This window comes from Zeus faber (assembly GCF_960531495.2).
Source record: "Zeus faber genome assembly, chromosome: 8".
Classification (NCBI taxonomy): domain Eukaryota; kingdom Metazoa; phylum Chordata; class Actinopteri; order Zeiformes; family Zeidae; genus Zeus; species Zeus faber.
This window is the reverse complement of record NC_137195.1, coordinates 31,961,256-31,987,586: the sequence shown is the minus strand read 5'-3', so window position 1 is coordinate 31,987,586 and position 26,331 is coordinate 31,961,256. Positions and strand designations below refer to the sequence as shown.

The window sequence follows — 26,331 nt, the reverse complement described above, 5'->3', positions numbered from 1 at the left end:
CAACCATGCCACTTTCAAAGTCACTTAAATCCCCAATCTTCCTCATTCTGATGCTCAGTTTGAATTTCAGCAAGTAATCCTCACCATGTCATGTGATTGGCTGATTAGCTACGTATTTGTGTTAACAAGCAATTGAACAATCGTCCCTAATAAAGTGGCCGGTGAGTGTGTGGTTTATATACGTACATGTATATGTGTATGTGTGTGTATATATATATATATATATATATATATATATATACACACATATATATATATATATATATATATATATATATATACATACACACACACACACACACACACACACACACACATATATATACATACATACTTATTTAAACACATGTTGGTACCCTTACAGCTCATTCATACAAGGCTTCATTCCTCCTGAAAAGTGATGAAATAAAGAGCAATGCCTTTGGTATGTCAGAGTAAAGCAAAGAAACTGTGAAAAGAGATAAATGACTGCTAAAGAGATCAATTATATTCTAAGATGGCCTGGACAAACTTGTTGGTACCCTTTGAAAAGATTATGAATAATTACATTTTAGTGATATTTCAAACAAACTATTTTCTTTAATTGGTATAATCAGTCATTCAGTCAATTTAAATGGAGAAAAGTAGTCACTTCTGTTTGGTATCATCGTGTGCACTACACTGTACATGGACCAGAGAAAGCAAAGGAGAGAGTTGTCTGAGAAGATCAGAAAGAAAATGATAGACAAGCATGTTAAAGGTAAAGGCTAAAAGACCATCTCCGAGCAGCTTGATGTTCCTGTGACTACGGTTGCAAATATTAAGAAATTTAAGGTCCATGGGACTGTAGCCAACCTCCCTGGATGCGGCCACAAGAGGAAACTCGACCCCAGATTGAACATATAGTGAAAATGGTGCAAAAAGAGCCAAGGACAGCTTCCAAAGAGGTACAAGCTGAACTCCAAGGTCAAGGTACATCAGTGTCTGATCACACCATCAGTCGCTTTTTGAGTGACAGTGGACTCCACTTTTGAAAGAAAAATATAAAAAAGCCGGACTGGAATTTGCTAAAATGCATATTGACAAGCCACAATGCTTCTGGGAGAATGTCCTTTGGACAGATGAGTCAAAATTGGAGGTTTTTGGCAAGTCACATCAGCTCTATGTTCACAGATGAAAAAATGAAGCTTTCAAAGAAAATAACACCATACCTACCGTGAAACACGGAGGCGGCTCGGTTATGTTTTGGGGCTGGTTTGCTGCGTTGGGTGCCTTGAATCTGTGTAGGGCACAATGAAATCTCTCGACTGTAAAGGCATTCTGGAGTGAAATGTACTGCCCAGAGTCAGAAAGCTATCTCGGTTGCAGGTCATGGGTCCTCCAAAAGGATAATGACCCAAAACACACAGCTAAAAGCACCCAAAATTAGATAAGAAAAAAACATTGGACTATTCCTAAGTGGACTTCTATGAGCCCTAATCTGAATCCTATCGAACATCTATGGAAAGAGCTGAAACATGGAGTCTGGAAGTAAGTTAAGTGAGTTTCATTTAGGAGGATTTAAATGTATATTTAATACAACAGACAATTAACACCATTATATAATTATAGAACCCAGAGCCGCGATTGTGTCACCACCCCTTGCGGCCGCCCAGACGAGCGCCTCATGTCAGTTACGCACATTTTAGTATTTTTAGAGCTTGTGCGTAATCACCGGGTGTCATGACATTTCACTGCATTTTTGACCATATGTATATACAGTATGTGACAACCTCTTGAATCTTGGAGAATGCACCCTTCAAACCTGAGACAGATGGAGCAGTTTGCTCAGGAAGAGTGGGCCAAACTACCTCTTGATAGGAGCAGGTCTCATTGAGAGCTACAGAAATCGCTTGATTGCAGGCATTGCCTGTAAAGGTTGTTCAAAAAAATATTAGGTTCTGGGTCCCATCATTTCTGTCCAGGCCATTTTAGAATATATTTAGTTTCTTTGCTTTACTCTGACATACCAAAGTCATGCAGGTTTACATGAGAAAATTGCTTTTAATTTCATCATTTTCAGGAGGAATGAAGCACTGTTTCAATGAGCTGTAAGGGTACCAGCAAATTTGTCCACGTCTGTACACACACACACACACACACACACAAATTTGTAAATTTACAAGCAAAAACTCAAATGATCATAGTCAAAGTTTTTGGTGGATTCACTATTAATTGCAGGCATAATGGCTATCACAGTGCTATATAAATGCATTCTATTTACCATCAATGTGTTTTTTTTAGTTGTATGCATATATCAGAATTTAAGGTTCCGATTATATCCCAGTTTCCCCCTCCGAATATTGCTCCCACTTTTATCGCTAGCCTTCTGCTTCTGGTAAGGGTAGCAGAGCTTTGGAGTAGAATCTGTGGAGGGGTGCCTGCTGATGGGGCTGGATGGGCTCAGTGTCACAGTGCTCTATAAGAGAAGAGGGAGGCAGGAGGTGACCGTACGTGGAGCCTGCTCTGGGCGGTGCCAATGGTGGAAAGAAATACCTGACAATCACAAATAAAATACATTTTAAAAGAGGACAAACAAAAATGAACAACAATAACAGGTGGACAAGGGAGATGGGGACAAAGACAAGATGGGAAAAGGAAAATGAGAAATTGGGGGGGGGAAAGGGGGGCAGAAGGACTTCTGAACAGATGCCTTGAGTCAGGTCTGGAAGAAACTGTTACCCACTCCAATCCAGCCTTAATTTTTTGATTTTATACTACTTTAAATGACCGTAACAATCACGCTTTGTGAAGACAAACATTCAAAGTAAACAGAATCATGCATCCACCATACTTCAAAATCAAAAGGGGGGCATAAAAAACAGTTTTCTTGGTGGTCCTATGTACATGCAACAAGCGGTACAACGCCACGTTATTCCAAACCCCCCTCGTCCATTTGTCATCAGTACGAGTTAATGCAAAGTCTCCATTTTAAAGTAATCTTTATTGTAATATCTTCACAGAAATGTCACTTTTTTTTTTTTTTTTTAACTGAAAAACATAATCACATTGTGAAAACAGTTAATCAGAAAAAGGCAGTTTTTAGTTTCTTGTACTGTAAAAAAATAAATAATGCCATTTTCAGGTTATTATAGTTGTGGATGAATCTAATAACCACACAAGCCAATGTGAAAAGGCAATGATACTTTGGAATCAGGGGTTATCGACTGGAATATAAATTCAGCCATACACCAAATCAACAGCAATCAAATGTTTCACGGCTTAAAAATGTCATTATTCAATTGCTACATTGTATGGTCCATCCTTCCTTCACGTGCCCAATGCCGAGACGTAGAAAATGTCATTTATATAGCCAATATTTGTATGATTCCAATTGGCTGTGGTCAGTTCATATTCTCCCCATCTGGTTTTCCCCCTCCACTCTGCAAAGAGTTTCGTGACAAGATGGTCGAGAATTACCCTCAAATAAGTTTTTGTTTGTTCTTAAAGTAAGCCTGTCAATGTAAGTGAAAAAAAAAAAAAAAACACAAATAACAAAAAAATAAAAAAGACTTATGGATATTTTTTTATCTTATTGCCTAAATACTTCAATATCAATAACCAAAAACAATATTCACTAACCTTGCCTCTCGGGGACATTTCTACTGTTGTCTACTAGTAGTCAATTGGTGTACAATTTTATTAGATGGACAAAACCAACACAACAGGAATCTCAACTCGATGCAATACCATTCTTCAGTTAGGGAAAAAAATAAAAACGAAAACTCCTGTGACGGAAACCAGAAGCCAAGCCTCTTTGCATGACTGCAGCCTTGGGTGAGTTTGGGTCCAATCGTCAGTTCTGCAGATTGCATTTCAAGCCGGGATCGAGTCAGTGGCGCTGCGGTCACACCATGCTGCAGCAGCCTACCTTCCGGCCGACGTCCCGTTAGGGACACTCTGGGAGGTCTGCACCGAGGAGCCCACAATGGCGCTCATGGCGGTGGGCTGCCCGGATGAGCCGGTCAGGGGGCTGCCATCTCCCTTAAGGATGCCCGTGCATTTCCAGTTGTCCATGTAGTTCGCTGTCGGGGACAAGGAAGAAGACCACTCAACACCAGAGGATATTGGATCCAGGGAAAAAATTGAACTCAGGTACTTTTTTTGTTGTTATTTTCAATAACTTCTGGTAAAGTGCCCTTTTTATCAGGCTTTTTTTTTTTCCCCCCTCCAAGCAAGATATGCATATTCATGAGGAATGTATCTACTGTGTAACCGGGATGTGCGCACAGCAGAGTGGATCACGGATGACCCCATGCGCACCATCGCAGGTGCCCGTGATCTGCGCTCCGCCGTGCTGCTCTGTTTGCCCAAAGCGGAAAAATGCCTAGAACTGGCATTTAATCCGCCAGATAAAAAATGTAATAAAACAACTCGTCTGTCAATGTCAATGGCGATTGATGAAGTCGATCACCAGTAGATGATTTACTCTTAAATCTGCCCAAGCCAAACCTGGCAACTACCGACACGAATTACAGTTTTCAAAGTTCCCATGAAAAGCAGCATCTCTTCCTACCGACACGAATTACAGTTTTCTGAGTTCCCATGGAATGCAGCATCAGTTACAGCTGTCTCTTGTCCCCGGCGCAGACCCTACCCCGAGGACAATAACTAGGGAGTCTGGGGACTTTCTCTCCGCATACAGCATTTGATCGGCAAGCAGCCACTGCACGTGCTGCGAGTTTGCGTGGAGAAGGATGTAAACGCCAACCGGAATTAAGTGTGTGAACTCAGGGGGTAATAACAGGGTTTACAGTTAATGATGAAAGATTCCGGCACAATGCGCACAGCATCCTATGTGAAAGCCCTTTCAGGGTCATACACCGATCAGCCACAACATTGCTCATCTTATTCCATTAGCACCTGTCAAAGGGTGGGATATATTAGGCAGCAAGTGAACAGTCAGTTCTTGAAGTTGGCGTGTTGGAAGCAGGAAAGATAGGCAAGCGTCAGGATCTGAGAGACTTTGACAAAGGCCAAATTGTGATAGGTAGACAACTGAGTCAGAGCATCTCCAAAACGGCAGGTCTTGTGGGGTGTTCCCGGTATGCAGTGGTTAGTACCTACCAAAAGTGATCCAAGGAAGGATAACCGGGGAACCAGCGACAGGGTCATGGGCGCTGGTTCGTTCTTTTACAGTGATCAAGAATATAATAAAAAATAAATAATCCTGTCCCGCGCATTGGTATTGCGTCATTTCCGATGTAAAATTTTGCGTGTGTTTTCGTGACAAAACGTAGTTTGGAGACCCGACACACTCGTTGGAGATTGCCCCTGAAAGATGTTGTAATGTTCGACCCTGTCACCGAGCAGTCATATAGTGTGCAAACCACAAGACTGCAAGATTCTCGATCACAAGACAAGAAGTTGTTGAAAGTCGTGGAATGTGCCCATGGCATTACAGGACTGAAAGGATCTGCTGCTTACGTCTTGGTGCCAGATACCACAGGAGACCTTTGGAGAAGCCTTGTGGAATCCATGCCTGAACAGGTCAGAGCTGTTCTGGCGCCACGAGGGGGAGCAACACAATATTAGTGGTTATTAGTGGTTTTAATGTTATGGCTGATCGGCGTATATAGTATACAATATTGGATGATGATGTCACAAAGCACCACTCCACTTCCAGTCCCTTTGCTCGGCTACTTCCGGTATGTCGGCTCCTCCGACAGATTTAGTCCGATGTGGATCAAACTTGGACCACAGCATGTGTGGACTGCCCCGAATACAAAATCATATTCATGACTATTCTGAGCTCACTTTGCCCGGTGATAATGGCTAGTAGAATAAAAATCAGAACACAAACAACAGGGTTCCCGCCCGTCGATATGGACCTCTAATAATTGCTCTTTCATGGTTTTTATCGCTTCCGGACTGATAACTATCTTCTCACCTTTCCAGAGGCGCACACAGCCGTCATCTCCAGAAGATGCCAGCAGCGTGCTGGTGATGTTCCAGCTCACGCGCCACACCTGGGAGTTGTGGTTGTCAAACTGGGCAACGATCTGCACCTCAAACTTGATAGGCCCTGTGGAGATGCTCTCCTTCCTGTGTGTGTATGTGTGTGTGTGTGTGTGTGTGTGTGTGTGTGTGTGGGGGGGGGGGGGGGGGGGGGGGGCAGTCAGTACACAGTGACATTTCTAGGGGTTTCAGGAGACCGCTCTTGAATTGAATTACAGACTTGACAGCCTGCAAGGTTCTTTTTTTGCTAACTTCCGATGTTCACTACATTGTTCTATAATCTAGCTAAACAAAGGAATCTCTGCATAGATTCATAGTTATTACCCCCCCCATACCCGTAATGACAAAGGATCAATGAAGTTCAACCTACACTGTACTACTTTACTCCAGCACAGAATGACAGACTGTACCTCCCAGATTGTTTGATGTTAATGTTTTATCTCTTAACAAGTCCATCGCAGGACGAGACTACTCATGTTTTTATTTGTTAAAAGCTATGTACTCATTGAAAGAGCGTAGCTACCACTAATACATTTGCAACGCTCACTCGAGCGAGCACATCAGCTGAAAATACCTCAAAGGCACCAACTTGAAGATTCGGACATCTTTAGTAGCAATGGCGAGCACGTGGAAAGACCTGCCAAGGTTTGGAGCGAAGGCGATGTCGTGCACGGCATCGGTGACTGTCATCAAAGTCTCGGCTTTTGCGTATTTCCTGGTCAACGATATATAGGAAAAAATAAAAAACATTTAAACAAAAGATTGGTTGTGTGGACATGTTGCATTTGGAATGTGTGTGTGTGTAACTGGCTAAAACTACACACCTTGTGTTTTCATTGTACTCGTAGATTTGGACCTTGCCGCCGTACGTGACGTTGCTGTCGTCACTCCCCACTGCGATCATCGGTGGGTGGGCGCGGGAGCTGGTGGCAAGGGGCACAACGCTTTAAACTGCCACATGCAGAATTGTAAAGCATTTACGAACAAGAAGGATTTGGCATACATTTTACGTTCCAGCAGGTATCTAGAGTGCTGTTGTAAAAGTTAAATTGTTATAAACTTTGTTCGTGGACGGACTTATCGTTAGAGGAAATCAGAGACATATACATTATGTTAATAAAGTATTTAATCACACAGGAGCAGTTTCAGTGTTAAAACACAGAAGTGCCACAGAGGAAGTGCTCAATTCTCACTGGAGATCTGAGTGTTTTTATACAATTTTCTAGGAGTGGCGAAACTGACGAGTCGTTGAGATGTTGGTCAGCTGATGTCGCGACGCCTCCGCATGGGTCCTGCTGATGAGACCGTTTCGCTGATGGGGAAATTTCGTTGAGACAGAAGTTTCCTTATCTGATGGTCGAGACATGTTGCCTTTCTCTTCTTCACATTATGGCACAGAAAGTGACTAGTTCATGTCTTTTTTAAGACATGAACTCAATTTAGCCTTTATAAGAAAAGCAAAGTATCCATACCTTGTACAAAAGTTCATATGAAAGGTACATCAAAACAGACATAAAATTATTATAACCGCTGTAGTATCCAAAATGAGCAAAAAAAAGGAGAAAGTTGTATGGTTGATGTATGGTTGATAAAAGAGGGCCACATACAGCGATTGTCTGGAATTTTTTGGAATATTTAAATTCTGACCCAAAGAAGACGGTAAATATCCATCGTAAAATACTTGGCATTGGATATTTGGCATTCGGGTGAAATTCATGGAAAATATAAAAAGGTTCACGCTACAATGATATATCATGAAAGTAGGGCATTTAAGTAGAAGCATGCAATGGTGATTTCCTCATCTCAAACAATTTATTGGACAAAATCCAACAACAGCAGTGGGTATACCACAACAAAAAATGTCAATGTCTCAATAACTTGTCATGTGCCGTTGAGCATCAATTACAGCTTGACAACATCTCATGCTGTTCAGAAGTTAAATTATTGTCTGCTGAGGCATGGCACCCCACTGTTCTTGAAGGGCCGTCCTCAGGCCATTGAGGTTCTGAGGTTCAGAGTTACGAGCCTCTACACGGCGACTCAGCTGATCCCATAGGTTTTCCATGGGATTCAGGTCTGGAGAAAGTGCAGGCCACTCTATTTCCACTCCAGCAGCCGTTCCCTAATGACGCCACTTCGATAAGCTGGAGCATTGTCGTCCATGAAGATGAAATTAGGTGTTGTTCATGCAGGGGCACAATGACTGGATTAATGATGTTATTCAGGTAGTATGGGCTATCACTGTACCAGTCACAAAGTGTAGGGCAGTTCTGCATTCGGGATTCGGGTCAGAATGAGGACGCAACCTTACCGTCCACCTCTGCCAAGCATCCTTCTTGCCAACGTCCAGTCCCTGGAGAACAAGATGGATGAACTTCGAGCGAGGATTAAATTCCAGCGAGACACGAGGAACTGTTGCGTCCTCTGTCTTACGGAAACATGGTTGAACCCACTGGTGCCGGATGAAGCCATACGTCCAGCCGAGTCCTTCTCCGTGTTCCGCGGCGACAGAACGGGAGAGTCGAGGAAATCCAAAGGTGGAGGTGTCTGCCTAATGGTAAACAACCGCTGGTGTAACGCCAACAACACCAAATTCCTCTCCCACTCCTGCTCGCCGAACCTGGAACAGCTGACCATACTATGCCGTCCATTTTATCTCCCCCGGGAATTTAGCACGGTCATTATTACAGCCGTTTATATCCCACCGCAAGCAGACACCGACGCAGCTCTGTCGGTTCTGTACGATGTGTTGTGCGGATTTCAGAACAGACATCCCGACGCGGCTGTGGTGGTGACTGGGGACTTTAGGTCCAATGTCTTCATTCAGCCAGCTGAATGAAGACGAGTCTCGGCGAAACTTTCAAGGTGACTATCTCAGAAACACGGTTTGCCACACCCTTGTCATTAACAAGTCATAGCTTTAAAAATATTTGCTTGATTTGCACAAGTGACACCTTGTTTGGAAGCTCTGATTCTCCACTTTAAAATGATGCTAAAAAAAGTCGAAAGCTGCCAAAAGACCCGAAAGTATGCGGTGGGATACACACACACACACACACACACACACACACACACACACACACACACACACACATTCAATTGCTTGTTAACACAAATGGCTAATCAGTCTATCACCTGGCAGCAACTCATTGTATTTAGGCATGTAGACATGGTGAGGATGACTTGCCGAAGTTCACAATGTGAAACAATGTGATAGAGTTCAAACTTTAAATTGTACTACTTTTACACAGAGAGACATCATTGTGGAGGGGCATGTACCAACATATACCATCGAAGAAGAAATGCTGACGTCACTTCCGTAAACAAGACGAGAATCCGGTTTCACTTGTCTGTGAAAACTTTAGTCTCCGTGTTGTTATGGACTATGAGAAGCGGGTGGTGGAAGATCTAAATTATATCGTGGACCTTAATCTGACCAGTGCGATAGATCCAAATCAGTGTAAGGAGCGCATACTGGACTTAATTTTCCGCAATGATAGTCAGTTCTCCGACAGCGATGCTGGACTGATATTTCTCTGGACTTGGAGAACATTTCAAACAACGGATTTCAACCTGAATGTGACGATGAAACAGAATATTTTCAAGAACCACCAGAGGAGACCAACGATACACCCGTTGTTGTTACGACAGAAGAACGACGTCAGAATGACGTCACTCACACACACACACACACACACACACACACACACACACACACACACACACACACACACACACACACACACACACACACACACACAGTGTGTGGTGAATACATGGAATGTCCAGTTTAAACTTGAAATGAAAGTCTCACTTTTGAATGCAAATATGTTTCTATGATATGTATAAGGTACTTGCTATTCCAAAATAAATTGCAATTATTTCAAAAAGAAAGTAATAATTATAAATGACCAACTCTTTCCACTCCCATTAACTGGAACTCACGTGCATTAAACCAGCTGAATCGAATGGAACAACACTTCTACTGCGTGACTAGTAAAGAACTGAGTCTCCACAAAAATAAAATAAAAAAAGTGTCAAACTTTTAATCGGAGCTTGTGCACCACGAACCGGAGTAGACGCTGTGCTGTTGCGATAAATGCAGTCTGCACAATTTTTGAATATTGTCAGGCGATAAATGATCCGTCCAATCTTCTTCGTTTCACTTGAAGTACCTCCAAACAGCCGTCATTTTGTTTTTTTCGCTCTCTATTTTGAGCGGCAATTACGTAATGAAGCTACATTTCGTTCGAATCAGGTTTGAAAATCTGAGCATATTTACAGGTACATTAGCTCAGTAACGGGCATGTAAATTTGAACGGCACAGAATCAGAAAATACACTACTCACAAAAATTTAGATATTCGGCATTCGGGTGAAATTTCAGGATGAACCAAAAATGCGCTATAACCCGTGAAGGTGAACTTAATTGGACCTTCTCTAAACTTTTGAATGCACGTGTCCAACTGTTCAATGTTACTTGTTGCACAACTTGCTGTTCTCTAACAAGGAGCTGAACAGCAAAATTCACAACAGGTGTTTGATCCATGAATCAACCAATACATTTCCTGGTTCAATTAGAATTGGTATTTAAACAGTCCTCTTCATCATGTTGTTCACATTTTGACATCATGAGACCAAGACGACACCTAACAACTGATCAACAGTACCTCGCCAGTGTGAGGCTTCAAACAGGATGTTCTCAGAGGGAAGTGGCCACTGAGCTTAAAGTGTCATCAGCAGATTGCAACAGAAACAGAGAGACTGGAAGAGTCATAGAAAGGCATAGAAGTGGACGTCCTTTGGCCACATCCCACACTGATGAGCGCTTCATTGTGAACAGTGCCCTGCGGAACCGGATGATGAATGCCAATCAACTCCAGGCACATTTAAGGGAGGTGAGAGGCACCCAAGTGTCACGTCAGACCATTCAAAACCGTTTACATCAGCGTGGTCTGCATGCTAGACGACGTGCAAGGCGACCTGACCACGCCACCAGGCACAGGCATCATCATCTTGCATGAGCCAGGAAGCATTTACGCTGGACAAGGGACCAGTGGGCCTCAGTGCTGTTCTCTGATGAAAGTCGATTCACGTTGAGCAGAAATGATGGCCGCCAACGATGTTGGAAGACGTCAAGGAGAGCGCTATGCATCTGCCACTGTTGTCACCAGACGAACCTGTGGTGGTCAGGTGTGTCTAGTCAATACAGAACTGCCCTACACTTTGTGAATTGTACAGTGACAAGCCCATACTACCTGAATAACATCATTAATCCAGTCATTGTGCCCCTGCATGAACAACACAGGCCTAATTTCATCTTCATGGACCATAATGCTCCAGCTCATTGAGGTCGCATCATTAGGGAATGGCTGCTGGAGACTGGGGTACCTCAAATGGAGTGGCCCGCACTTTCTCCAGACCTGAATCCCACAGAAAACCTATGGGATCAGCTGAGTCGCCGTGTAGAGTCTAGGCTCGTAACTCTGTACCCCAGAACCTTAATGACCTGAGGGGCCACCCTTCAAGAAGAGTGGGGTGCCATGTCTCAGCAAACAATAAATCGACTTGTGAACAGCATGAGACGTCGTTGTCAAGCTAAACTTGATGCTCAAGGGCACATGACAAGTTATTGAGACAGACATTTTTTGTTGTGGTAAACCCACCACTGTTGTTGGCTTTTGTTTCAATCAATTGTTTGAGATGAGAAAATCACAATTGCATGCTTCTACTTAAATGCCCTACTTTCATGATATAATATCACTGTAGCGTGAACTTTTTACATTTTCCATAAATTTCACCCAAAAGCCAAATATCCCTAACTTTTTGTGAGTAGTATATATCTGATGGCAGGCCGATCAAACTGAAAATCGATAGGGCCATCTCTGTTATCAATCGCTTTATATCTTAACATTACTGTCGAGTTTTTGTGCTTATTACACCCCCACTTCCCATTTGACCTCACAATGCAACATCTGTGCATAATGAAATACCGCTGCACTCAGTGTGTGCGGATCAGGGGATGTTGAGAGTGAGAGGAGAACTTATAGAACCACAGTTCGTAACATCTGGTCCACTCCAAGGGATGTAGTTTCAACTCAATAAATGTACAGAATTATTTTGTACTGATTGATTGTTTTCCAAAATGAAGTTACAATATACAGTGGGGAAAAAAAGTATTTAGTCAGCCACCAGTTGTGCAAGTTCTCCCACTTAAAAAGATGAGAGAGGCCTGTTATTTTCATCATAGGTATACCTCAACTATGAGAGACAAAATGAGAAAAAAAATCCAGAAAATCACGCTGTCTGATTTTTAAAGAATTTATTTGCAAATTATGGTGGAAAATAAGTATTTGGTCAATAACAAAAGTTACTAATACCCTTTGTTTGCAATGACAGAGGTCAAACGCATTCTGTAAGTCTTCACAAGGTTTTCACACACTGTTGCTGGTATTTTGGCCCATTCCTCCATGCAAATCTCCTCTAGAGCAGTGATGTTTTGGGGCTGTCACTGGGCAACACGGACTTTCAACTCCCTCCAAAGATTTTCTATGGGGTTGAGATCTGGAGACTGGCTAGGCCACTCCAGGACCTTGAAATGCTTCTTACAAAGCCACTCCTTCGTTGCCCGGGCGGTGTGTTTGGGATCATTGTCATGCTGAAAGACCCAGCCACGTTTCATCTTCAATGCCCTTGCTGATGGAAAGAGGTTTTCACTCAAAATCTCACGATTCATGGCCCCATTCATTCTCTCCTTTACACGGATCAGTCGTCCTGGTCCCTTTGCAGAAAAACAGCCCCAAAGCAAGATGTTTCCACCCCCATGCTTCACAGTAGGTATGGTGTTCTTTGGATGCAACTCAGCTTTCTTTCTCCTCCAAACACGACAAGTTAAGTTTTTTCCAAAAAGTTCTATTTTGGTTTCATCTGACCATATGACATTCACCCAATCCTCTTCTGGATCATCCAAATGCTCTCTAGCAAACTTCAGACGGGCCTGGACATGTACTGGCTTAAGCAGGGGGACACGTCTGGCACTGCAGGATTTGAGTCCCTGGCGGCGTAGTGTGTTACTGATGGTAGCCTTTGGTACTTTGGTCCCAGCTCTCTGCAAGTCATTCACTAGGTCCCCCCGTTTGGTTCTGGGATGTTTGCTCACCGTTCTTGTGAACATTTTGACCCCACGGGGTGAGATCTTGCGTGGAGCCCCAGATCGAGGGAGATTATCAGTGGTCTTGTATGTCTTCCATTTTCTAATAATTGCTCCCAGTTGATTTCTTCACAACAAGCTGCTTACCTATTGCACATTCAGTCTTCCCAGCCTGGTGCAGGTCTACAATTTTGTTTCTGGTGTCCTTTGACAGCTCTTTGGTCTTGGCCATAGTGGAGTTTGGAGTGTGACTGTTTGAGGTTGTGGACAGGTGTCTTTTATACTGATAACGAGTTCAAACAGGTGCCATTCATACAGGTAACGAGTGGAGGACAGAGGAACCTCTTAAAGAAAAAGTTACAGGTCTGTGAAAGCCAGAAATCTTGTTTGTTTGTAGGTGACCAAATACTTATTTTACCAAGAAATTTACCAATTAATTCATGAAAAATCCTACAATGTGATTTCCTGGATTCGTCCCCCCCCCATTCTGTCTCTCATAGTCGAAGTGTACCTATGATGAAAATTACAGGCCTTTCTCATCTTTTTAAGTCTGAGAACTTGCACAATTGGTGGCTGACTAAATACTTTTTTGCCCCACCGTATATTTCCTTTTTGCATCGTTTCAGCTGGCATTTGGCTCCCGCGTATTTTGAGCGAGAACTGCGTGGTTGGTAGACAAAATACGCGCAGGTTGGCAGGTCTCCATCATGTGGATGGTGGGGGTTAGGGTACGATCGAGTGGGATATGCTGGAACAATAAGCCTAATCCATGGGGGCCCCACCTCGCAATTTACAGGACTTAAAGGATCTGCTAATATCTATGTGCCAGATACCTAAGGACACCTTCAGAGGCTCCAATCCCTGATGGGTCAGAGCTGTTTTGGCAGCACAAGGGGGAGTTATACCATAGTATACTGGAGTACAACTATTTGGTTCTGTGGCTACTCTAATCAATTTTTCCTTAATTTCTGTGACAGTATATATAATATACATAACATACACATCATGATAAATATTGTTATCAAACGGTATGACATATTTTACTGTGATAACATTTTTCCCCATAGTTTATTAGTTTGTATCAGTAATTTAAGCGAAACAGAAGTTAAATGAGGGGTGCCCGGCGTCCCACCTGGAGGGGTTCCATGAGATGCAGCTGCAGCTGAGCTTACAGGAGATCTCGTGCTGCAGGGACCACTGGCTGAGATTCATCACATCGGGAGCCTCATAGATCCGCACAACACCGTCCGCAGAGCACGTAGTCAGCATCAGGCCCATGTGCTTTGGCGCGAACTTCACGTCCGTCACAGACGTCCTGCTGTCCACCAGAGTGGTGCGCTTTATCTGGAGGTTAAGTTGTGACAGAGGATTTTTCTTATTTAAAGTTTGTTTGTTTTCTTTTCTTCCCTACGAGTGTAAATTAAATTTTGCACTACTTTTCCAAAACGCTTCATCGGGGCTTTGGGACAGAAGATAAGAAACTTGGATATTACATACTGTACTACAATAACCTACCTGCATTGGTATAATTGTGTTCGTTCTGGCATTACAAAGTTTAATTCAAGGACTTTTTAAGCACTATTTATTTTCCATTTTCAAAGACTACACACAAAACAAAAATTATTTTATTAATTAAAACATAATCTAATATAAGAAAACATAATTAGTCTCATTTTTTTAAGCTCATTGCCATCTATTATGTGTCTATTTCCAAACATGCTGGGTTAGATTTATTTATATTTTTCTGGAACAATCCATCATAAAATCCATTCTGAAAAAATGTTGTTACAATACGATTTGAATAGCAAAACCAGGGAGAAATACCACAGGTTTTCAATTATTTTCAAGGTCTTTCAAGTACTTCCTCATAAAAGGGGCTATTTCAAAGGTATTCCAATACTTCAATATACAGACTGGTTAAAGTTGGATTATTTAGACAGCTTGAGGCGGACGCGGCAGTATAAGTGGACCAAGTCATCTCTGTCTTGTCTGCGTGCTTAAAAGGCCTTCGTTTTAAGGCTGCAGAATACAAACCCAGTGACTCTGTCCTCTCTGTTTGTCATTCGACTCCCCGACAATCTCTTCCCAGACGGCAGCTGTCCGGTCAAAGGAACAGGAAGCCAGCACCTGCCCGAATTCTGGGTGGGCCCAGGTCACCCTCCACACAGACCCACTGTGAGTCTGGGAAGAGAAGCGGAAACAAACTTTGGCAACTCGACCAAATCTCAAAAGAGGTCAAGACGCTTGGTGCGTGGGTCAATGTTTGGGCTTGCTGGCATTGCAAAATGAAGTTCAAGGACTTTATCCCCCACCCCAAGCAGTATTTTTCTCCATTTTCAAGGCAAAACAACTATCATCAATTTTCAATGTGATCTGTATTAATTCAAATATAATATAAGCTTTGTTTCATTGTCTATTCTGTCATATTAGTATATCTATTATAATTCTCTATATGTATAATATTTCCCTCCAGTAATCAATAAAGTATCCATCAATTATTAATCTGATTGCCATCTAACCATGCTGGATTAAATTAACATTTCGTTGGCATCTTCTATGTTGTAAAAGCCATTCTGGAAAATGTTTTATTTTGTTACGTTTCGTTATTCAAATCGTAACGTAAAAATGGCTTTTACGACACAGATAATGCCAGTGAAATGTAAATTGAATCCAAGCCATCCAAGTAATCACAGGTTTTTAATGATTGTGGGTTCCCAACTTCGTCCAAAAAGGGGGCTATTTTCAAGGTATTCCAGTACTGAGAACCATAACTATGGAAACCAAATGTATTAGTTTGTTCATTAAACTCAGTAATCCACGTCAGGACCGTGACAACGGCTTCAATATGTGGTTTATTTGGTTTAATTGCTTGCTTGGTAATTTAAGGGGCAAAAGAAAAGATTTTTGCTTTTACTTATTATGAAGTTAATGTTGACTGTACAGTGTAATGGCTATGGAATAGGCTTTGGCAGAATGACAATTCAGCAATCGTCTCTCTTGATCGCCAATTGACAATAGGCGTTTTCACACTGCAGGAACTTTTTCATAGATCTCAGAAGTTTTCAAGGAACCGTCTCTTTTTTGTGTCCGCACTGCAGGAACTAGGAACGATTGTAGTTCTTTGAACCCTCTTCTTGAGGGACTTTTTTTAAGCTCCTATTCCAGGGCAAGAACTAACCTGAACAAGAGGAACCTTCAGTGACCTAAGTTGATTGGTCCAGACCTATGTCCACGGTCCCTCGCCTGTCCCTTGGACAGTCCGCCCGGTCAAGTTGTATCGCTCTGGGTGCGGACCAGCCCATAGTACACTCAGCGATAAAATAAAAACCAATTAAAATAAAACAATAAAAATTTTATTTTTATTGTAGATGTATTTATTTTCTTTTACCGATATTCATTGAATGAAAAAAAAAAAAAATCCTGTGCATCCTCCCAAGGCCATTCCGTGCCTTACGAAAGTCGGAACATACTTTTAAATTATGTCAGACCTAATATGAGGGAAAGCTCAGCAACTGGATCGCTTACTTCTCGCCTCAAATTTGTTCAAAAACAGATTTAAGCGGAAGGCATTCAAAGTGGAGGTGGGATTGCGTCAAGGATCAGCTCTGAGCCCTTTCTTGGTTGCAATGGTGATGGACAGGTTAACAGAAGAAATCTGGCAGGACTCTCTGTAGACTATGATGTTCGTGGGTGACATTGTGATCTGTAGCGAGAGTAGGGAGCAGGTTGAGGAGAGCCTGGAGAAGTGGAGGCATGCATTAGAGAGAAGAGGAATGAAAGTTAGCAGAAGTAAGACAGAATAGATGTGCCTGAATGGGAGGGAGGGCGGCGAAAAGCTGAGAATGCAAGGAGTGGAGGTTGAGAAGGCGAAGGAGTTCAAGTACTTGGGGTCGACCATCCAAAGCAGCGGAGAGTGCCGGAGAAAGGTGAAGAAGAGAGTACAGGCAGGGTGGAGTGGGTAGAGAAGAGTGTCCGTGAACTGTGACGGAAAGGTTCCAGCAAGAGTGAAGGGGAAGGTCTACAGGACGATAGTGAGACCAGCTATGTTGTATGGTTGAGAGGCTGTGGCACTGACAAAAAGGCAGGTGGCTGAACTGGACGTGGCAGTGTTGAGATTTTCATTGGGAGTGACAAGGATGGACAGGATTAGGAATGAGTACATTAGAGGGACCGCTTAGCCGAAAGAAAAAAGAAAGAAAAATACAGATAAGGTGCAATCAGTGAAAGTTACGTAGTAAATACAACACGGAACTCGTTCTGAAACCCCGTTGGCTGAAGCCACTTCAGAGTTCCAGTGCTGTGCGAATACAACCAGAAAAAAAGCCCATGGTATTTAGCTCTCAGGGGACCTCCCCAGTTCCCCTCAGGGAGTCCCCACAAATGTTCGGTGCAAAAATGCCTATTAACGACTTTTTTTTTTTTAATCCGCCAAGAAAAATCAGAGCGTTTAAACGGTGTACCGTGTAAGTGCAGTTCACCGTGTTCTGGAACTCATCGTGGGAGAGAGAGGGCGAGAGCCGCTCTCTCCCTCTCAGCTCAGAGCTGTGCTGATCCCCTTTCACACATAGTTCCCGGTAAATTACAGGGATGACCTTTCCGGCACCTCTGGTGACACTATTCACACATGGAACAACAATCCAGAACATTTCCATCTCGCGTCTTCGTTTTTTCTACTTGCATGGAACTACACTTTTTTTTTTTATTTAATATGTTGCGTACCATTATAGTGGAACAGGGAGTCTGTGGCGTTCAAGTTACTGCAGCTAAATTACTCAGTTATTCACACCATAGCTAACTCGTAACGAGGCTGAGTATATACAATAAACAAATTCATATTATTTAGATATACCCCTTGAAGTGCATCACCTCAAAAAGTTACCTAACATGTTTATCAACTAGAGATGCACCGATTGCAATTTTCTTGGCAGATTTTTTACAAGTCTGACCTGCAGATTCCAAGTCATTGAATTGTATGTTCATAATAAAACATTGACTATTAAATATCTTTTACATTGTCGTCCAATCATTTTGAGATACACTACTCACAAAAAGTTAGGGATATTTGGCTTTCGGGTGACATTTATGGAAAATGTAAAAAGTTCACGCTACAGTGATATTATATCATGAAAGTAGGGCATTAAGTAGAAGCATGCAATGGTGATTTCCTCATCTCAAACAATTGATTGAAACAAAAGCCAACAACAGTGGTGGGTATACCACAACAAAAAATGTCAATGTCTCAATAACTTGTCATGTGCCCTTGAGCATCAATTACAGCTTGACAACGACGTCTCACGCTGTTCACAAGTCGATTTATTGTTTGCTGAGACATGGCACCCCACACTTCTTGAAGGGTGGCCCTCAGGTCATTGAGGTTCTGGGGTACAGAGATACGAGCCTAGACTCTACACGGCGACTCAGCTGATCCCATAGGTTTTCTGTGGGATTCAGGTCTGGAGAAAGTGCGGGCCACTCCATTTGAGGTACCCCAGTCTCCAGCAGCCATTCCCTAATGATGCGACCCCGATGAGCTGGAGCATTGTGGTCCATGAAGATGAAATTAGGCCTGTGTTGTTCATGCAGGGGCACAATGACTGGATTAATGATGTTATTCAGGTAGTATGGGCTTGTCACTGTACAATTCACAAAGTGTAGGGCAGTTCTGTATTGACTAGACACACCTGACCACCACAGGTTCGTCTGGTGACAACAGTGGCAGATGCATAGCGCTCTCCTTGACGTCTTCCAACATCGTTGGCGGCCATCATTTCTGCTCAACTAGAATCGACTTTCATCAGAGTACAGCACTGAGGCCACTGGTCCCTTGTCCAGCGTAAATGCTCCCTGGCCCATGCAAGACGATGCCTGTACCTGGTGGCGTGGTCAGGTCGCCTTGCACGTCGTCTAGCATGCAGACCACGCTGATGTAAACGGTTTTGAATGGTCTGACGTGACACTTGGGTGCCTCTCACCTCCCTTAAATGTGCCTGGAATTGAGTCGCATTCATCATCCGGTTCCGCAGGGCACTGTTCACAATGAAGCGCTTATCAGTGTGGGATGTGGCCAAAGGACGTCCACTTCTATGCCTTTCTGTGACTCTTCCAGTCTCTCTGTATCTCTGTTGCAAGCTGCTGATGACAGCCTGTGACACTCTAAGCTCAGTGGCCACTTCCCTCTGAGAACATCCTGTTTGATGCCTCGCAATGGCGAGGTACTGTTGATCAGTTGTTAGGGGCGTCTTGGTCTCATGATGTCAAAATGTGAACAGCATGATGTAGAGGACTGTTTAAATACCAATTCTAATTGAACCAGGAAATGTATTGGTTGATTCATGGATCAAACACCTGTTGTGAATTTTGCCGTTCAGCTCCTTGTTAGAGAACAGCAAGTTGTGCAAAAAGTACTGAAACATTGAACAGTTGGACATGTGCATTAAAAAGTTTAGATAAAGTCAAATTAAGTGCATTTTAGGTTCATCGTGAAATTTCACCGAAAGCGGAATATCACTAACTTTTTACGAGTAGTGATGATTGTGGCTGTGTATATATTTTTTTAATCCGCAAGGAAAAAATTGGAGCATTGAAAGGAGAGAGGGAGACAAGGATCTAGCCCTCTCCGTTGTAGAGTATCCACTGGATCCACTGATCGGATCTTACTTCCCGCTCTGCAGGCCCGTGCAGAGACGTTTAAAATGGCAGGTGCTCAAAAAATCTTAAAACATTAAATAAAATAGGCACATGCTTCATAGAGGATTTCGAGCAACTCGCTCCAAACAATATTTAGTGAAAGCGCATTTTGGGGGATATTTAAATCGGCAGCTCAAACTTTGTTACAATAATTACAACTACACACTTATTATTTTCATTTGGTGGAAGCAACGCACAGCTGATCACGCAGTGGAGCGTGGATTGCGGTCTTATGTGGCAGGCAGCGGCAAAGGCCTGCTGGGTGTGTTTTCGTTCCATCACTGTTGGAGACGTAACAGCGGAGGTCCGTGGCGCAGCCAACCGCATTTATTTTTTTTAATCTCTCAAAAGTTAAAATTCCAGGAAAAGAAGTATCCGAGAGGACAGCAGGAAAACGCAGGGGGGGGGGGTTAAAAGTTGTCTATTGCTCTGTGGTGGACCAAGGGAGGTGGCCAAGCCGCCGCTGCAGACAGGCGGTGTGGTCTCCCATCCTGGGGCCACTCAGCTGCTGGGGATCAGCCTAATCAGCGGAGGGACTCTGCTGATTCACCTGATCCACAAAACAGGAAGGTATAACTGTGTGTTTGTCCGCAGTAGGATGGGTGTGTGGGCGACCCAGCCGGAGGGACACAGACCACCCACCCACACACGGACGGACCACCCACACCATCAAATTAGAATGTCATGAAAAAGTTAAATTTTTTTGTCACTCATTTCAGAAAGTGAAACCCATATATTATATAGATTCATTACACAGAGTGAAATATTCCACACCTTTATTTCTTGAAAGTGTGATGATTGTGGCTAAAGATAATGAAAACCCAAAATTCAGTGTCTCAGAAAATTAGAATACTACATAAGGTCAAAAAAAAAAAAAAAAAAAAAAAAAAGATATTTTTAACAAATGTCAGGTTTCTGAAAAGTATGTTCTTTTCTATGCACTCAATACTTGGTTGGGCCTCCTTTTGCATGAATTACTGCATCAATGTGGCATGGCATGGAGGCGATCAGCCTGTGGCACTGCTCAGGTGTAATGGCAGCCCAGGTTGCTTTGATAGCAGCCTTCAGGTCATCTGCATTGTTGGGTCTGGCGTCTCTCATCTTCCTCTTGACAATACCTCATAGATTCTCTATGGGGTTCACATCAGGCGAGTTTGCTGGCCAATCAAGCACAGTAACACCATGGTCATTGAACCAGCTTTTGGTACCTTTGGCAGTGTGGGCAGGTGCCAAGTCCTGCTGGATAATGAAATCAGCATCTCCATAAAGCTTGTCAGCAGAAGGAAGCATGAAGTGCACTAAAATTTCCTGGTAGATGGCTGTGTTGACTGTGGACTTCAGAAAACACAGTGGACCAACACCATGACAGCCCAAATCATCACTGACTGTGGAAACTTCACACTGGACTTCAAGCAATGTGGATTCTGTGCCTCTCCACTTTTCCTCTTCATCTGAAAAGAGGACTTTGGACCACTGAGCAACAGTCCAGTTCTTTTTCGCCACAGCCCAGGTAAGAGGCTTTTGATGTTGTCTCTGGTTCAGGAGTGGCTTGACATGAGGAATGCGAGATTTGTAGCCATGCCTAGGATTTGTCTGTGCATAATGGCTCTTGATGCACTGACTCCAGCCTCAGTCCACTCCTTGTGAAGCTCCCACAAATTCTTGAATGGATTTTGCTTGACAGTCCTCTCAAGGCTGCGGTTATATATGAATATGCTTGGATACAGCACTCTGTGAACAACCAGCTTCTTTAGCAATGACCTTTTGTGGCTTACTGTGTCAATGACTGTCTTCTGGACATCTGTCAAGTCAGCAGTCTTCCCCATGATTGTGTAGCCTACTGACCCAGACTGAGAGACCATTTAAAGGCTCAGGAAACCTTTGCAGGTGTTTTAAGTTATTTAGCTGATTAGGGTGTGACACCATCACTTTCCAATATTGTACATTTTCACAATATTCTAATTTTCTGAGACACTGAATTTTGGGTTTTCATTATCTATAGCCACAATCATCAAAATCTCAAGAAATAAAGGCTTGAAATATTTCACTCTACTTGTAATGAATCTATATAATATATGGGTTTCACTTTCTGAAATGAGTGAGGAAAAATATTGAACTTTTTCATGATATTCTAATTTTTGAGAGATGTATATATCTCGTTCGGGGATGCGCACGCACGCACACGCGCACACAGACACAGACACACACCCTCTGCTGATTAGGCTGATTGCCAGTAGCTGAGTGGCCCCGGGATGGGAGACTGCACCGTCAGTTTGCAGCAGCGGCTTGGCCACGCCCCCTTGGTCCACCACATGCCCCTTTAAATATTTGGACTAAATACTTTTCTTGTAACACATGACTGACCGCGCTGATTGACAAGGTCGAGACCAACCTCTGATTGACCAGAAGTTGGTTCCATTGCATTCGGGCTGGATTGCTTCTTCCTGGCTAACCTTGCTGGATTTTAGTTTTCTGGTCCGAAATTGACTATCTTCAACTTGAATTTTTAACATAAATGATAATAAAACATATTTGAAATTTAATTTATGAATTAGCAAAGCCATATTTGAATTTCTAAGAGGTGAATTCAAAAGGAATTCATTCAAATACCTTGTTTTATTAATGAAATAGTTCAACGTTATAAATTCAAAGTAGTTGCAAGCAGATTGCAATATAAAAAAGGAAATGGCTTTAAATATTTTCAAAAATGATGGCACTTATTTGCTTCCATAGAAATCCAAGCACTTTGAGCGCCTCAAGGAAGGACCCGGTAAGTACCCTGTGACAAGGAAGGGGCAGGACAGACCACGGGGTGCATCCAGGTGGTTTACCTTCCAGCTCGCCGTGCAGTGCCACTCGCCATTCTCACTTTTGTCCCAAACCTGCCGTGAAGAAAAAAATAAAGGGGGGGGGGGGGGTTATTTGATGACCTCTGCAAACTTTCCACAGGAACACTCACATTGAGTTACAACATTGACACCTGAATGAAATGGTGTGGCGCGGTGGCACAGTGAAACTGCTGCCTCACAACAAGGGGGGTTTATCCCCTGATTAGGGGCCTTTCAGGAGTTTGCATGTTCTCCCCGTTCTCACATGGGTCTCTTACATTTCAAAAAATAAATAAATAAATAAATAAAAAGGACCCCAATTAAAAACATGCTGTTTTCCTGTCCTGTCCCTGACCACGACATCAACCACCTGGAACCGTTCGCCAACAAAGTGAAGACTGCCCACTGCTCCTGGCTGCCCCTGGAGGGGGACCGGCTAGGATGTGAAAAAAACGCAGAGGCCAAAATTCTCTATCACAATTCCCTGCGTGAGTGCGTTTCTGTGCGTCTACGTGTACGCCTGCATGCGTGTGTTAAGTTTGTGTGCTATAAGCATTAGCTCCTGAGACCAATAAAACTGATTCATCTTCTTAAATGACGCCAGGCCGCAACCAGTATCGCTGGTCAGTGTATACAGTATGCTGGCCTGGCTAGCTAGCTAGCATGCTAAGTTAGCTAAATTAACACCAGTCAGAAATTAGCAAAATCAGCACAAAGTAATCGACGGAGGGGGTAATATACTGGTTAAGACAACAGACTGTTGGCCAAATCGAAGTTATACGATAAGAAATGTGAGCGGCGGTGTTGCTGAGAAGCTAGCTGTTGATAGCTACGGCTAACACCAGCACAGTAGTTATCCAACCTTGACGCTTTGGTCGCTTGAGCACGTTGCCATTCTCCGGCCGTGAAAATCGTACGATACATCGTGGATCAGATCTTTGTGATCTGCTGCAATGCTGCGTGCCACAAACATGGCTGTAGTTAAAACATGCACCCTGGCAGCGGAACAGCACCAATACGAGTTGAACTGTGACGTGTCTGTGACGTATGGCGAGAGAGGTTGGCGGGCACTGGCCAACGTTCTTCCTCTTGAGTTTAATGGCGGTTGGCAAATAACTTTCGGGCGCATTACCGCCACCGATTGGTCTAGAGTGTGAATTGAAATGGTTCCTCAAACTTGATTGGACCCACGATGCAAAACTCGTTTTTTTCAGTGCTTGTGCACATACATTTTGGTCTCCGATGGGCATACTAACACACAAACTGTGAAAAAAGACAACTCCGCCATTTATTTGTCCCAAAACGAGCCGTTCAGCTTTGCTGCCTTGTCACAGGTCACCAGGGGAATTATTCTAAATAGAACCGCCCTCCATCTGAGTAATTCCACCATCGAAGCTAAGCACTAATCATGGGAACCTCAGAGACCATAAATTAAACAATCAAGTTTCAAGTGTATTGTCAAATACTTGATAACAGTGCAAGCATTTCACATTTCACTGCATATATGGATGGAAGTATGTATATGTATGTGACAAATAAACCTCTTGAAACCTCTTTGAGTATTCTTACCAGTAATGAGATTGTTAGTCTCAGAGCCAACTCAACTTTACATAATAAGTAAAATTATGAAATAGTAGTGGTTAAAACAAAACAGTATTTAAAAACAGAATTTAAACACTATTTCAACAGTATTTAAAAACACAATTTAACAAATCAAAAACGCCTAGAAGTGAAAAAAATAGTGGACATCTTAAATCGTCATGGGCCACAACAATATACGTCACACTGAAAAGACAAGACGAAACAGGTATGCAATACATTAAAATGAGGAAAACTGCTGTTTAAAACCACTAGCAGTAGACGATGTAAACAGCAGTTTTCCTTCTTTTTAGAGTGGCCAAGTGTGTTTTTTTAGCACTGATGGCTATGCCATTGGAAGGTCCTTTCACACAGTAAATTTCACATAGTAGTAAATTACAGGTAACCTTTCCGGCACCGCTAGGGATTTTACTATTCACGCAGCTGTATTCGGGAACATTTCTGTCTTGCACCTTTTCACACATGCCATGATAATGCCGGAATAGTTGGGGCAAGGGACAGTCCAGCAGAATTCACCCGGTGCGATCCTGGTCTGCACGTGCAGAGAGCAACAGACAGAGCAGCAGTGCATGCAGCTCATTCACGCGCACAAAGAGGATGTATGTTGATGTAGCACGCACATAAAAATAAATATGGCTCTGAAATAAATCCTGAAATAAATAAACAAGGCAATAAATATATAAATAAATGTAAATATAAATATATAAATGAGTAAATATATGCCAGACGGAATGGCTGCAGCCGGTGGTGCGCCCAAAACCCCATGTGTGCCGGCCTGAAGTGGGAGTTTTTGGAGATCCTCCAAATCTTATGCAAGCTGCCATTTTCTCGCATGAGGAAGGAGGAATGGCGCCTCCTTAGCTGCTGGTCAACTGATGAGCCCCATGCACCCATCCCCCTCTGCAAGACAGACAAACAATAGGAACGCTCCCTGTCCCTAATCAGACCAATTATTTGGCAGATTCGAGACAGCTGTGCAGCTGCAGGAGGCAGACTAGGCAGGGTCAGACCAGGCCTTCACCCAAGTGGTACACCAGATACTGTACCTCCCTCCGCCCCATGGCACACTCTTTTTTCTTGGCCCCACCCGCCGTGGACTTTCACCCCATTGTCCAGCATCACCTCTAATGCACAATCTCACCTTCGGCAGGCAATATGGCCGAGAGCGCATCTTCACCGCCAGGGTCGTTTCCACATGGTCATGTATGAGGGACATGAGGCCTGGCAGCAAGGAGAAAACATCAGAGAAGTGATGCCAAAGTGTGGCCAGATCCACACGCTGATCTTGAGAGAGATGGTCACTAAACAGGGCCGTAGTACGATCCGCGGGATGCCCCCTCCCGCCATTCTTTTAAGAGCTTCAGGTGATGAATCTGCATCACCCCATGCCTGTCAGATTGTTCAACCTCATAATCAACCTCTCCAACCCGCCATGTGACCACAATGGCCCCTTGCCAAGGTGTAATTTAGAGCTGGACGAAGGGAGCAACACTAACACCTTTTCACACCGTATAATTGGCGCAATCCTGAGCCTGAAGCAATTGCTCCCTTGAAAGCTGCCCCAACGCATGTAACTTTGCTCTCAGGTCCATCACATACTGTACCTCATTCTTACTGGTGCGAGGCCCCTCCTCCCAGTTTTCTTTAATGAGGGAACCTCCCACACCACAAACACCCGATTGTCCCAGTCAGTGAATGAACTTCTGAATCGTGTTTTTCAGCGTTTTATTAAAGCGCTCCACCAGACCGTCGATTTGAGGATGGTAAACGCTGGTCTGAATTGAGCGGACACCCAGTAACTCGTACATTTTCCCAAGTGTGTGTGACATAAAGGAAGTGCCCTGGTCGGCCAGGATTTCCTTCAGAATCCCGACTCGGGAGACGACTTGAAAGAGCGCCTGCACCACATTTTTTGCCGTAATACAGAATTGCTTCAGGGTATCAGGTTGCATAATCCACTGAGACTAATACAAAACAATACCCACAAGCACAGGACCTCGACTAGTGGGAGGGGCCTCAACGGTGCTCTTGGCGTAGCTAGAGAATTTACTAATTTGTACTCAGGACACACACCGCGCCACTTGCTTATATC

The 26,331-nt window shown here is 43.3% G+C and overlaps 1 protein-coding gene across 2 annotated transcripts; it reads right to left on the bottom strand.

Annotated features, from left to right (window-relative positions):
• Nucleotides 1–314: 314 nt before the first annotated feature.
• seh1l (SEH1-like) lies at nt 315–23,656 on the bottom strand. 2 transcript variants are annotated; one of them, XM_080005953.1, is made up of 9 exons: nt 23,503–23,656; nt 22,644–22,694; nt 15,160–15,306; nt 14,258–14,469; nt 6,801–6,899; nt 6,551–6,691; nt 5,909–6,063; nt 3,890–4,043; nt 315–2,514 (listed from the first exon to the last, which is right to left on the bottom strand). In XM_080005953.1, the coding sequence occupies exons 1-9, from the start codon at nt 23,611–23,613 to the stop codon at nt 2,340–2,342; spliced, it is 1,245 nt and encodes a 414-aa protein (XP_079862079.1). In that variant the 5' UTR covers nt 23,614–23,656; the 3' UTR covers nt 315–2,339. The 2 variants fall into 2 exon arrangements, with proteins under 2 accessions (XP_079862079.1, XP_079862080.1); XM_080005954.1 differs by lacking the exons at nt 14,258–14,469; nt 15,160–15,306; nt 22,644–22,694; nt 23,503–23,656 and adding an exon at nt 8,288–8,645.
• Between the last annotated feature and the right edge of the window lie 2,675 nt (nt 23,657–26,331).